General features: G+C 26.9%; 1 protein-coding gene across 3 annotated transcripts in view; it reads left to right on the forward strand.

Moving 5' to 3' along the window:
• Window positions 1–15,115, forward strand: part of kcc (solute carrier family 12 member kcc) — a 352,144-nt gene that overhangs the window by 301,900 nt on the left and 35,129 nt on the right. For all 3 annotated transcript variants that reach the window (XM_075359404.1, XM_075359405.1, XM_075359406.1), the window contains exons 13-16: window positions 1,502–1,670; window positions 3,716–3,905; window positions 8,155–8,370; window positions 10,587–10,694. In XM_075359404.1, coding sequence (XP_075215519.1) covers window positions 1,502–1,670; window positions 3,716–3,905; window positions 8,155–8,370; window positions 10,587–10,694 — 683 coding nt within the window. The remainder of the gene's footprint in view (window positions 1–1,501; window positions 1,671–3,715; window positions 3,906–8,154; window positions 8,371–10,586; window positions 10,695–15,115) is intronic.

Below are 15,115 nucleotides of genomic sequence, written 5' to 3' on the forward strand. Positions count from 1 at the left end.
TCTATTAAAATAAAAATATAGAATTTCTATAGGTTTTAAAAACCTTCCTGTGAAGGCGTTTTTAATGTATTACATCACTTTTATATTTCTTTTAATAACTTCTTAAAATTTGTTAAAAATATGAAATTAATTTTAATTAAAAATATCTTCTATTATATTAATTTATAAAAAAGTACCGAAAAATCTCTTTGATAACATAAAAATCTCTTTGTCATAAAATCTCTTTTATGACAATTAAATCTCTTTAATTGTCATAAGTTGAAAATTGCACAAATAAAATAACACGTTCTTTCAGATAACTGGAATTGTTAAGCATAATAAGAAACTATAAATGTCTGCAAAGTAGTAACACAACCAGCAATATGCTGACCCCACCAATAATAAGAACAGATAGAATGTAATCATACACCTAAACATATTGAGCGTAGTGCATACTAACATAGACCGTGCACTTGTGCGTAGCCAGCAGCAAAGGTGTTAAGACAGTTTATATGAAATTTAAGAAGAACTAAGAGAAAAATTCAAAGAAAGATTTTATGTAAATGTAGATACTTAAATGAATATGAATATCAATTTAAAGTGATTAAATAATTAATGATACTTTCAGAATAAGAAACTTTTTCTTCCAAAAGCCTGTTACAGTTAATTATTATAAAGTTCTTCTTCATGAAGCACCAGATAGCACTGTTTTTAATAGTGCCCGAGAAATATATTCAATTTATGTTGTGTTTTGTTTATTTAATATTTGTTGAGATCCTGCTTTTTATGTGCTGTGCATAAAATTTGAACATTTTTAACATGATTGTAGATGTATCCTTTTTCTTTGAGGTGACAAAATTTTACTTTATTGTGTTTTGTATAGTCCCCGTATACTTAATATTACACAAATGTGTATCTAATATGTGCATTGTTATATTTATTTAATACTATTACAACATTCTTATTTGTATATTCCTGGATTGTTTGTCAACATTTGTTCTGTTAATTGATCTTGTATATTTTTTGTTGTTTAGTAAACATTCTTTTCTGAAGATATTGATAATTTTGTGTGACTGTCGGTTGATTTATGTTATTGAATCATGTATAATTGTGATTACTTCATAATTTATTTGAATATTACTACAGTACAAATAACAAAAATCATTTACATTTCTTATACTCATTCTATTACTTTTTTTTTTTCAATTTCTAAGGAGACGTTTAGATCACATATATATTTCCAAAGTATTAAATATTTCACACTCCAGCCTGTCCTTAGGGCACCATAATAACCTATGTAATTAGAAAGAGAAAAAATTGTAATAGCAGACTACCTGAGAAATAGAAAGTGAGGTTAGCAGGAATTTCTTTAATTTACACAATTAACTTATTTAGCTCCTTATGAAAATCACATTGCAACCCAGTGTACAGACTTTTCAATCAATGGATTTGTAATTAATTTTATTATATCATGGCTAACTAAAAATATAATTTGATAGGTTTTGATATTTGTTTTATTTAGGTAAAGGTTTGACAGTATGTGTATCAGTAATTGGTGGAGATTATACCAGAGCTTCAGGAGAAGCAATGGCTGCAAAACAGAGCCTTCAAAAAACAATGGAAGAAGAGAAAGTTAAAGGATTTACAGATGTCCTTGTATCACGTGATATTTCAGAAGGCATCAGTCATTTGTAAGATATAAATTTATTTTTTTAAATCCTTTTATTTAAAAAGTCCTTTATTATAATTTTACATTTTCAAGAAAATATGTCTTAAAGCCAGATATTTTTAATGATTTTTTTGTTGATTATTTTTTCAGGCCTGTTAAACTGTTAAGTTTATTTTTACAGTTTTTGGATTAAAGTCATTTACTCAGTTTCATTTCATTATTTTTAATTTCTGTATCTCATCTTCCAATATCTATATTACAATCTTAAATGATTTTTCAACTTCAACTGTTGAAAGAATTTTGTTTATAGATGTTTGTTTATTTTATTTATTATTCCAGTTTACAAGATTGACTCCATGAATCAATCAAATAAAAAGAAGCATTTTATATAAAACTAACAAATCTTTTATTACTATCAGAAAACTTTTTTTTTGTACAGATATCATTGCTAATTAGCATAGTATTTATATTTGCTGTATTTTGACGAAGAATTGTATTAAAAAGTGGTCATTGTGTAAATATTATGAAATTTGTTATGAAACACTAAATTTGTCATGCAATAGATATGGCCTTAACTGCTCTAACATTAATGTAATATATTAAACTGATTATAAAATGTATTAATAAGCAAATAACAAGGTACTTCAAGTAACTTTCTTTTTAATATTCTTACCAGTATTTGTGGGTTTGAAAGAAGGAATTTTGTAGGAATTTTACAGTCAGTTGACAGTGTAATAAGTTGGTATCAAATTCTCCTAGTATCAATTTACCATAAGAAATATAGTAAAAAGATTAGTAACCTGTAAAACATTCCATGTATGATGAAGATTCAAACTTTGAATCCTAAGAATGAAAGACAGAGACCGTACTACTCTGTAGTAAGGTTGATTATATTAAAATTTAAAACCATTGTTATGCTGTGTAATGATTTAATTTTTTTTTTAAATTATATTGATTAAATTGAACTGTTATACAGTTAGAACAAAGAGCTTCAATAAGCGGTTATTAAAATAGATTAGAAAATAAGATTATGTTGTAAAGACAGTTTACTTAAAATCTAAATCAAAATGTTCATTTGGATTGTTAAACAATTATAGTCAGTGTGTAGCATGAAAAAAGTACACAAATGAGCTCATATATAAATAAATATATATATATTACATATATACATATATATACGAGTGTGTTGCGTGCATGTGTGTACTTTTCTCATGCTACCTACTGATGATAATTATTTAAAAAATCAAATGTGTATTATGTACTGGTATTTCATTTTATTAATTGCCCCAGGCGATTTTCTCGTAAACTACACACAATACAAAAAAATTACCTAAACAAAAGTTACTCAGATTGGAGGGGGACACCTCACAGTGACCTTGTATTTGATCTTGAACTTGACCTTGACCTTATTTCAAGATTAACATGATTTTTCCAAATGGAATGACCTATTTTTGACCCCACCAATGAAAAGAGCAGAAAGTTTTACATTGAAATACATGGTCATACATGTGATATTTAGACCTTTTTGAAGATCGTACAGCTAACCGTCATAAATGTAAAGTCATTTTAATGCTCATGTAACACTCGAGGTTTGGGTGTGGCTCAATCAGTACGTCTACCACCACCATTACTATATGTGTGACTGGCTACACCTGCCTCTGGTTACTTAACTAAAACCTTAAATAAAAAGATTGACCGTATGGGAAACGCATGTAACCATATAGCATGGGCAAATCTGCGACAGAGAGCTAGTATTAATATATGACTCATAGTGTGAGAAAAATCAGAAGTATGGTGAGTAATGAGTATGGTGTAACATAAATATTTTATAGACCCAAGTTCATACTGTAGATTTTTCAACAGATTTAAAGAATGAGTAGTCATCTTCTACTCAAAACTAACTCAATAATAGAAAAGTAAGTTTTTTAAAATGTAATAAGCATTATTAGTATTGTAATCGTAACTAATAAGTATAATGAGATGTGGCTTAATTAGCTGCTGACTTTATGTGGTATTTGTAATATGTAATAATGTGTTTTAGTTATTTTATAAAGATTTTATTTTCAGAGTTCAAACTACTGGATTAGGTGGTATGAAACCAAACACTGTAATCTTGGGTTGGCCGTACGGATGGCGGCAGTCAGAAGAAGATAGAACTTGGCATATATTCCTTCATACCCTGAGAGTTATTTCAGCTGCACGAATGGCATTGCTTGTACCAAAAGGGATTAATTTCTTCCCCGATTCTACTGAAAAGGTGATAAAGGATATTTATTTTTATTTATATATAATTTGTTTTAAAGATTCTTAATGGTTGGCATTTCAATTGCAACATTAATGGTAATTTTTTCTTATCTTATAAGCTCATTTATAAACAATTACTACTCCTAAATATTTTTATATAGTTCATAATTTTAGTGTAGATAGTACTTTAATATTGCAAAATATAATTATATAAGCAATAGATAAGTCTTTTGAATTCATCATATCAGATTATCTTGCGGTTTCAACATCTATCTTTTTTTAAGTGTTCATTGATTTTGAACCAGTAGAAATGAAAAAGTACCTTTAATTTTTTTTAAAAAAAAAAGGTAAATCCACCTGTCACAAATCAACAAATCACAACCAATAAAGACTTGGGAAGGACAATATAAATGGTTAAATCACAAGGTAGTTATTTCAGAATTTTTTCAATAATAAACACCATTTCTAAAACAACATAAAGAGCATTTATTTGCCTTTTTGTCACACAATTGCCCAGTGTTTCACAATTTTTACTTCTACTTCGCTGTAAATTTATTTCTTCCCCACTTTTCAGTCACAATTTTTAAAATAAAACTGTATAATATACTAAAAGAAGGCGGACACATTAACAAATGATTGAATCCTGCCTGAGTGAATTTATGAGAAAAAAAATTTAATTAAAATTTTTTATTAAATAAGTGGTGTTTATAAAAGAATTCCTCGGTTCTAAAAAATAATAATGAAATAATAGAATCAGTTTAAAGGATCCAGTTTTTATATTTATGTTCATTATTTATTAAGTTTTTCATTGCAAATATTTTTCACAATTGCGACCACTGTGTGATCTTCACCAAATATCTGATCAACAGTCTCACTCTCGGTCATGATGACACCACAGCAGAAAACTCAGTACGTGATTTGGTTTTTAGAAAAAAGATTGGCTATCACAGTTCAGTGTAATTATTAACTTGCATATGGCGGTACTGCACCTACGAATAAAACAATACTCCAGTAGTTTGATCAGTTCCACACCTGAACAGAATGTGGAATAAATCCAAGTATCTTGTACATGTAGCCTGAAAAAGTTAAGGCACATTTTACAGTTAGGAATACCTAAATCAAGTAGTACGTAAGAGACTTAGACTATGTCTCTTAGGCTATGTGTGTACAAATTCAACTTTTATATAAAATCAAACCCAATCACAAAATGAAAAGATTAGAATTTGGAGCTTTAATGCTTAACAAAATTGATAAAACTAAAGACTATCTGAAAAGTGTCATGTTTTTAAATGAGGCGACATTCCACATTAGTGGATCAGTAAGTCGACATAATTGCAGGATTTGAGGATCAGAGCCACTACATGAAATTATTGAACATTAGCGTGACTCTCCCAAAGTCAATGTTAGGTACATACTGATGAATGATCGTATTGTGGGCCTGTTTATTTTTGTAGAAAGCACAATTAATGGAAATATTTTCTTTGATATGCTTGAACTTTATGTCTTTCCACAGATTGATGATATTGAACAAGAAAAATTAATTAATTGTCTATAGTTAGATGGCACTCTGCCGCATTACAGCAAGCATGCCCATGTTGCATTAAACATTTAGTTTCAAAAGAGGTTAATTGGAAGAGGAGGGCTGATCGCATGACCACCATTAAGTCCTGACATGACCCCACTAGATTTCTTTTTTGGGGGCAATGGAAAAACTTTGCTATGAGAGAGGATTTTTTATTCAGAGAAAATCTGTGACATCAACCTCCTACGAGAGAGGATTGTTGTGGCAGTAGCATCGTAACACCTGAGTTACGGCTGGTGAAAGCTTTTGCTCGGATTTCAGCTACCCCAGTAAAGTGTGGTCATACTGAAATTATTTGGATGTTAATTAAGGGGCAGAATTAGTGATTTCTTGTGTTTTTGGACTTGAAAAATCTAATAAAATATGTCCCAGAATTGTATTTGCAGTAGTGTTTGATAAATTTGGGATGAAAACCAGTAAATTGCAGGGAAAAAATCTTGTTTTTTATATTTGATGTACAATAACTTCATTAAGTGGGTAATAAACACATAAAGCTTTTCAACAAAACTTGAAGAGAATTTAATTCTGAACAAAATGGTTTTAGATAAGTTGAATAAAACAAAGATAAGGTAGAAAAATCTGAATTTTATTTACAAACAGTACACTAGATCAAAATGCATTATACATACCAGTTAATAATAAATGTTCAAAAATGAGCCCACCATTTTCAACACATTTCTTGGCATGCTTTTGTACTGCTTTACTTACTCTTTTTAGTTCTTTAGGATTGCCCTTAAGTTTCTCAGCCACATACGTAATGCAGACAATTAATCCCTCGCAAGAATGTATTTTTGTTTTGTACACAGTATTTTTCATCCATCCCCATACACAAAAATTAAATGCGTTAGATTCTGAAATCTAATTCTTAGAACTGAAATCCAAGTGAAATCTTTCACTAACCATAACTCACAAACAAAGCATTTTAGGACATATGATTATAGATTTTTTTCAATCGTTTTCACGAGTAGAATAGGTCATGAAAGTCCCTGGAGAACTTCATGACACACTATGTATACTCATGTAAGTAATACTTTAAATATAATGATGTTTAATAATATTTGAAACTGAGGAGTTCTTTTATAAAACTCTCTGGTATATAATATTGTAAAACTCACAAGAGCCTCCACAATGAATTTATGGTTTAAGAAAAGGTAGTATAATAATATAAATCTATATTATTTTGCATATAAAATTTAAAAAACTAAGTCCAAAACATTAATGTTAGTAAAATAGAAAGAAGAAATTAATGAAACTAAAGTAAAATAAATGTAAAATTTCATCCAAAATGAAGAGCTACATGCTGTTTTAAACTTTTATGTAGTAACTGTACTATTTTATGTAATTTTAATATTATAATTTGTTTTATGATTGATCTGATGATAGAGATACTTCTGAAATGTATCATTAAGGTAAGAATATCTAAATTAAATTTTTCTGCTTATGTGAATTCATTAATTTGCATAATTTTATCATATAAAAAACTGATACTTATAATAAAATGTTCAACAATATTTATACACAGACATATATATGATTTATAAAAATATGATTATTTTATAAATTTGCCTTCCATCTGTCAAGACAAAAAGTCTTCAAGTCATGATAATTTGTATGCTAAATGCATTAAGGTCTTGAATTGGTATGAATACACTCCTTGTTTACTAAGCAAATAGACTTGAGAAAAATGTATTTAAAAAATGTATTTGGTTATTACAGACAAATTAAAAAATAATAAACATAGCTTGTCAAGTGCTGTCAGTATTTTTGCATAACCAATATTACTTCATTTAAGCTATAACTTTTTTCAAAAGACAGCATAATGTGATTATTTCAGTAGAAAATTCATCATTATTTGCTCAATGCTGTATAAGGTAAAGTTTGAATTTTGTAACTGGTCATTGTAAATGGGCCTGATGTTTTATAAAATTATATAAATTCTATAAAATGTATGTTGTGCTGCACTTTGTATGGGAAAATTGAAATAGACGTGCTGGAATACTGGTTTAACACATTATATTAGAAAGCATTATATAAATATAATAATTTATTTTCTACCAAACTAATATAAATAAAGTTATGATACTCATCTCATAGTGACTCTTGCTGTCTATGAGTATAACATCATCATTCTATTTAATAAAGTGCACAAATAGTGTTTAGTGATAAATTTAATTTTTTACACACCTTTTTTCTTTTTTTCTGGGGTTGGAGAAATGGGATTTGGCATTTTTCTTTTGCACTATACTCTTCCTATCAGAAACACCTAATAGCATCCTCATATATTTTGGTTGTAATTTTTTTATGAGGAGTAAAAGCACGCTTTGAAGTGAAAAGAAAAACAACCTACATCTAGTGTAAGTTGTGAATAGTCTGCTTTTATCTCCTGCAGATCTTTGATTCTCAGTGCAATATTCAAACTCCATGAGAACTATTCATACTTATACTCTCAGGAGGTATAAAAATTCTCACACTAAAATAAGAAACCAGTCATACATAAATTTTTATTTAATCAGATTCAGTAGAATTGATGTCTTCTTATAATAATGTACAAATGTTTTTGAGAAAGATTTGTGAAGTTTTTTATTTACCATAGTGAGCATTCTTCAGGAAGTCAATTTGTCTATAACTGGTATATTATAATAAGTAAAACTCATGGATTTATTAATGTCTTTGATTACAGATCAGTGGAAATATAGATATATGGTGGATTGTACATGATGGTGGGTTGTTGATGTTACTTCCATTCTTACTGAAACAACATAGAACATGGAAGAATTGCCGTTTGAGAATTTTTACCGTTGCACAAATGGAAGACAACTCTATCCAGATGAAGAAAGATCTAAAAACATTCTTATATCATCTACGAATAGAAGCAGAAGTTGAAGTAGTTGAAATGGTGGGTTTACATTTTTATAAATCAAATTTTTTATAACTTAAACATATACAATGTATACTTCTTGTTGTTCTCTAAATTCATGGTATGATCAAAATAATAATCACACACTTCCAACACTTTAATTATTAAATTATTTTTAATGTATTCATTTTACCATACTTTTTTTAACCAGTAAATTCAAATCAATAGTTCAGTTTAAATGGAAGTATTAACTTTTCTTTGTTATATTCATTCATTATTTTAATTTACACTCTTTTTTATATCTGGTAGTAGATGTTTACACCTATATTTGATTTTGCTGCAACCTATAATGTAATTTATGTTACCCAGCTTCTAATGAAATTAAATTGATTGTAAATAATTTTTAGTGAATAATATTGATTTACTGAAGATGTTCTTTTGAAGAATAAGATGTGGTATGTTGAAGCTTGAAACAATTAATTAACAATATAAGAGTTTACAGATAATTTCTTTAAAATATCTATATTTTATTATAAAAGTTAGTTAACACTAATTAACTGTTATTTGTATTTAAAATATACAGTAGCATGCAAATTAATTCAAACACATGTAATTTTTTGTTCATTTCTATGTTGTGGCTACACTCCTTGACCACATCTATTCTTTAAGTTGTCTGGTGTAATGTGTGGTTATTGATCTCTGGTTATTTAGCAATTTTCTTGCCAATAAGTACAATCCTTATTATTGGTTTTTTGTATGTTTAACTGATGTTATAATGCTGTGTTTACTGGTATGTTTTTCAATGCTGGAAAAACCTAAAATCCATATTTTTAACAAGAACAGATGATTTCAGACCTAATAATGGTCAGTAATACTGTATCCCAACATAACCTAAAAAAACACATTTTTAATCATAACTTCAATACCAGTGAACCATTTTTTATTTTATTTGTACCAAATTACTTATCATTCAAAGGGCCTTCTAATGGTGTCACAAGCTACATTGCTTGTGAACTTCATTTAAAAAAATAAATTTTCAACCCTTGAAAATTTAGAAAACATTTAAGGGTGAAATTGTCTTGGTAATTTAAAAAATAATTTTCACAGTTTTAATCCACAGATTATGATTATTTCAAATGGTTTAAGAAGTTATATTCTGTCATTTTATAGTAATTTTATAGTAGTTTTTTTTCTTAAAATATCTCAAACCCATTCTTGAAATTTGAATATATGTTGTAAAAAACTCAAAATGATCAAAAAAATATATATTTCTGGACATAAGGTATAAGAACTTTGTTTTATACTTTGATGAGAAGAATATACTCCCAATTTCAATGCATATTTCAATATTTCAGAGGCACCTGTGTATATATACATATATATATATATATATATATATATATATATACATTAATTTAAAAAATATACTACCCAAAATGGTTTTCTGCACTTACCAAGCGAAGGAGTGGGTGGATTTTAATTTTCTTTTCACCAAAATTCATTATTTTTTTCAGGTTGTCAATTAATGTAATTAGATGTTATCATTGTCATTTAGAATTTTTGAGTTGGGGTAGGTGTAGCAAAGAGGATGTGTTCCAACCCTTTGAAAATAATTTTAAAAAGGTTACCACCCAAGAATGGTATACATGCCTGCAATCAGAAATACAATGGGACTGATATCTGTTGAATAATAAATGTGGTACCTTTTCAAATGATCACCTGATGTGTATTTATACACAAAGGTCATTCAAAAATTCAAGATAAATAACAACTGTGGAAAAACTATGTAATAGAATAAACTGAAACTGTTGTTAATTGCTACTCCTAAAATATAAAATATTGGCTGTTCAAAAAGAATTTCATTATTATAATCAAAATTATTATTTCAAAATGTTGGAACTTCTTGAAATGTGTACTCTGTAAAAACAGTGTGCTGTGATAAGATTTTTATTTTATAAAGGTGTAAAATCAGCCAAAATTCACTCAGATAGTTAAACAGTATGGTAAAAATATGTTAACCTTGAAAATTGTTTGGTGATCAAACTGTTTAAATTGGGCTGAATAAGTCTGGTTGATTTTCATTGTAGCAGAAGACTAATGATGAAATAATTCATCATCATACATTTTCTCTAAAGCACAGAAACTTTATTTACAGTTTAAAGTTAATTTGTAATATTACCTAATAAAGTTTTATTTTATTTTAAATAAAAGTTTATTTATAATTCTAACAGTTATAATGTTTCTGTTTCATTTAGACTGATAATGACATTTCGGCATATACATACGAAAGGACATTGATGATGGAACAAAGAAACAAGATGTTAAGAGAACTTCGATTAAATAAGAAAGAAAGCCTTGGAATGGTATGTATATTTGTTACCATATTAATTCTATAAATAAATTTTTGTTAGTAATCTATGCATAGAAATATAATAAAATACCCTTCATTTCAGCTGGTAAAATACAGGTATATCTACTTTAGTTGACAGCCATCATAAAATCTTGAACTACTATGCTTTGGTAAATTTTGATTTGTAATTATGTTTACTGCAGTTCATTCAATGTTATGCTTTCTTATTAATTAATCAGTTTTTATAATTATGCATTATAAAATAAGCTAAATCTGAAGTTAGTTCCAGAGTAGCAGTATTTATCTTTCTATAAAATGTTTATTTAATTATATACATATTTTAAACATTTGCTTGTATTTTGTATTTTGACTTATATATATATATATAACAATTAGAATATATTCTAATTGTTATACATACATATAACAATTAGAATATATTAATGTTATTTCAGTTTGAAAATTACTGTTTATTAATACTGTTATTTTTATTTGTAGGTCAATTAGTGGTATAATGAAAGAATATTAATTTTAACTTAATATGTCTCATTGTACCCAATTACAAATATGAAATTTATTTACCTTTCTTAAACATAAAATACTGAATATAATCAAAAAGTTCCTGGAATTTGGTGTATTTTTTATTATATGGAAGATCATCCTTCTTAAAATAAGTTATACTAATTTTATGTTTCCCACTTCATGGACAGTTAACTTCTTGATTTTACCCACACTGACATTGTTTAAAAATATCTTCATCAAACATATTTACAGCACAATCTTTTCTCTTTTTATTTCTATCATGTTAATCAAAACAATAAGCTTGGCGTTAAATTTTCACTTTGAGAAATAGTTATGAGTTTTTGAGTGAGCAAAATTTTGATAGTACTGTCTGATAAATGTTTCCCTAGAATTACCTGTCATTGTCAAGATATTGAACGTGTTATCATGAGGCAATATTCAACAATTCCTTCATTTCTTAGACTTCTTGTACTTAATCCTGAAGTAAAATGCATAAAAAAATGAAATCATGTGAATTAGTTAGACTTCTTTTTTTTTTCAGTAATTTGATGTGATACTGTTTGAATGTATCTTTAAAAGATGTCACCAACACCACAAATTATTTTAATCTCTAAAGACTTTTGAAATAACAAAGTCACATTTTATAAATGTAAGTTTTCATTCAAAATGTTTTTAGTTGCTCTTGTGACCATCTTTAGTGACTGGTATTGCTGTTCTCACCCTTACATAATGGAGAGAAAGAAATTACACCTTATATTAAAATTTATATGAATAAATAAGTGCATAATTAAAAATTACCTTTTATTTATCTCATCATTGCAAACAACAATACAGTTTCAGAATATATAGGAAACCATTAATGAGACTACCATCCTCATTCACAAATTCTCAGATCACCTGACCTTACATGAAGTATCTGCTCTTCTTAGTATGATCAGCCAATTAAGCAACCCATGTTACCTGAAGACCATACAGAAGAGCTAACACTATAAAATACCTATCATTCAGAAATAAATACAACAGAATGAATGTTGACACATTTCTATAGAAAAAAAAGTAAGAAAAAAGATAAACAATTAAAAAAATATCACATAAACAAAGTCTAAGAAAATAACTTTAAATTTAAAAATCTCGATACCATTATATTGCATTTAGAACATTATACAAAAGAAATCAATACAAGCATAAGACAATTATAAAACAAACACAGAATACACATGGAGTATATAAACTGAATCACACTAACTAGATAGTGGTTTACAGTGATCAAACAGGATGCAGTTCTAAAGATACAGTGAACATTTAAAAGACTTTCATACCAACAAAGAGCCAATTTTTGTCAATTATCTTGTTGGCACAAATCACGTATTCATTTTTTAGTCTTTTCATTTGAGTTTTAATGGAGAAAATGAAAAATAGCTCATAATCAGACTGATTCACTCCAACGACTTCTGTTTAACTTGGTTGGTTTGGTTTTAACTGCATCTAAACATTTTTTTTTTCAGTTTGTTCATAATGAATACCTTAAGATTTCTTATATAAAACAAAATTCATATATACAGTTGGACATATTATAATTTAAAAAGTAATATGGCAACCATTTTGAATTAAAGCTATTCATTTTCATTTATTTCCATTGAGGATATTTGTTTAAAAATATATATAAAGTTTTCTTAAAATATCTCAAACCCATTCTTGAAATTTGAATATATGTTGTAAAAAACTCAAAATGATCAAAAAAATATATATTTCTGGACATAAGGTATAAGAACTTTGTTTTATACTTTGATGAGAAGAATATACTCCCAATTTCAATGCATATTTCAATATTTCAGAGGCACCTGTGTATATATACATATATATATATATATATATATATATATATATATATATATACATTAATGAAATTAATTTTTTAGATTCATATTCTTCCTCTGAATTGTTAAATTCTATTAAATAAATAACTTATTATGTAATATGGATATGATACCTTAATTTTTACCTTAATTTTAAATTAATACCTTAATATAATTAATACCTTAATATTAAATTATTACCTTAATTTTTCATGAAAGTAGATTTGTGGGAACCCGCATCCTCAGTCAAGTTTGAAATAATTCTGTTATTTCATAATAAAAATTTGAAAATAAAAATACTAAAATAATTAAAATTGTGTATTAATTTAAATGAATGCTCTGCTATCTATTGCAGTTTTTATTAGACCGTCTCCCTCAAACACTGTCATCTGATGGTTTATCAAATTGAAATTTTGTTTGTATTTATATATGTAATAGTTTTCTAATATATTTAATTTTATGTCAACTTTATTAATTTCTGATATTTCTAAATTTTGTGTTAATATTTTGTCATATTCTATTAATGTTATTAAAATAAATTTAGAAATATTACAGATTAATAAAGATGACATAAAATTAAATACATTAGAAAAATATTACATATATAAATACAAACAAACTTTCAGTTTGATAAACCATCTGATTTCAGTCATGACTGAGGATGTGGGATCCTGCGAAAGTACTTCATGAAAAATTATTGTAAAATATATATATCATCTCAAAATTTTATACTAAATGGTTTACTTAATATAATTAAATATTCTATTAATGAAATATAAATCACCAAAACACAATAGATTATATTTAATATAATATTAAATTTTATTAAGACAGCAGTTAATATGTTACTGAATTTTAAATATAAAGATTATAGATATTATAAAGATATATATATATTTACATGCATGCATGTGCACACACACACACACACACACACACACCAATTGTGGTAAATGAAAATTGAGCAATGAATATTTACCAGTTGTCATACGCATACATATAATGGTTCATGACTGTTGACAACTGTTCTCACTAAATTGCAAAATCATAGTGTTAGTTGTTCCAGAATCACCAGACCATTCCAGGAACTTCAACATCAGATTATTTTCTCATTACTACAAAATAATAAATTCTGATTATATTACTGCAATTATATGTTATGAAAACTATGTATAATGATAATATATTCACTTGAAAATAATCAATTTTTGTTAAGTGTAAGGATATTAAATAAATATCTTTCTGGGAAAACAAAGACTGTTTTGTTTGCTGTTGTTATGTTTCTAAGGAATTAATTTAAAATTATTTTTAATTTACTTTTTTTCAAGTTAATGTGCTTAATGTTAAGCACATTCCACTGAATAATAGGTCTCTTATTATGTAAAATTGTTTTTATCTGACAAAATAACTAAATTAATATTATATTAAAGCATTTTTACCAATATGAAACCATTTTCTGTCATTTGGTGATTATCAGTGCCAATTGTTTCTGCTGTTCATTGCTTCACTATGGTTCTAAGAGAAGTTTTTGCTGCAAGTTTTATCATCTCAGTAAGATATGTATCCAGGATCTGATCTAAAAATATTACTTGAAAGTGCATTTGGATTTGATAATCTTTTGTGTATGTTGTCATAATACAATTTAATTTATAGGCTATGTAGTAATAAATAATGGACTTTTTATGATAAATAAAATGCTAAAGATTGTCATAAATTAAACTCATTTATACAGTTTATCTAATTATCTAAGTAAATTATTAAAAAGAAGGATGAACCCCACCTTTGAAACCACATATCTCACCAAGGGAGAAGTGAGAAAAACTGGTTTCATAGTTTATTTATACCTTATTCCTTTCTTAATTAATCATGTGTAGTTCCCTTAATGAAAATAAAAATTAGTCACAGTAGCTATAAATGAAGAAAACCTTAACTAATTTTTGCTGAATTTTTCACATCCCTTGACTTTTAAGACCATACACTTTATACAATTTACAACAGAAATTATTTTCCATTGGAACAGATATTTTCACATATTTTTAGCCCTGTTTTACAAGGG

This window comes from Lycorma delicatula, chromosome 3, assembly GCF_047948215.1.
Source record: "Lycorma delicatula isolate Av1 chromosome 3, ASM4794821v1, whole genome shotgun sequence".
Classification (NCBI taxonomy): domain Eukaryota; kingdom Metazoa; phylum Arthropoda; class Insecta; order Hemiptera; family Fulgoridae; genus Lycorma; species Lycorma delicatula.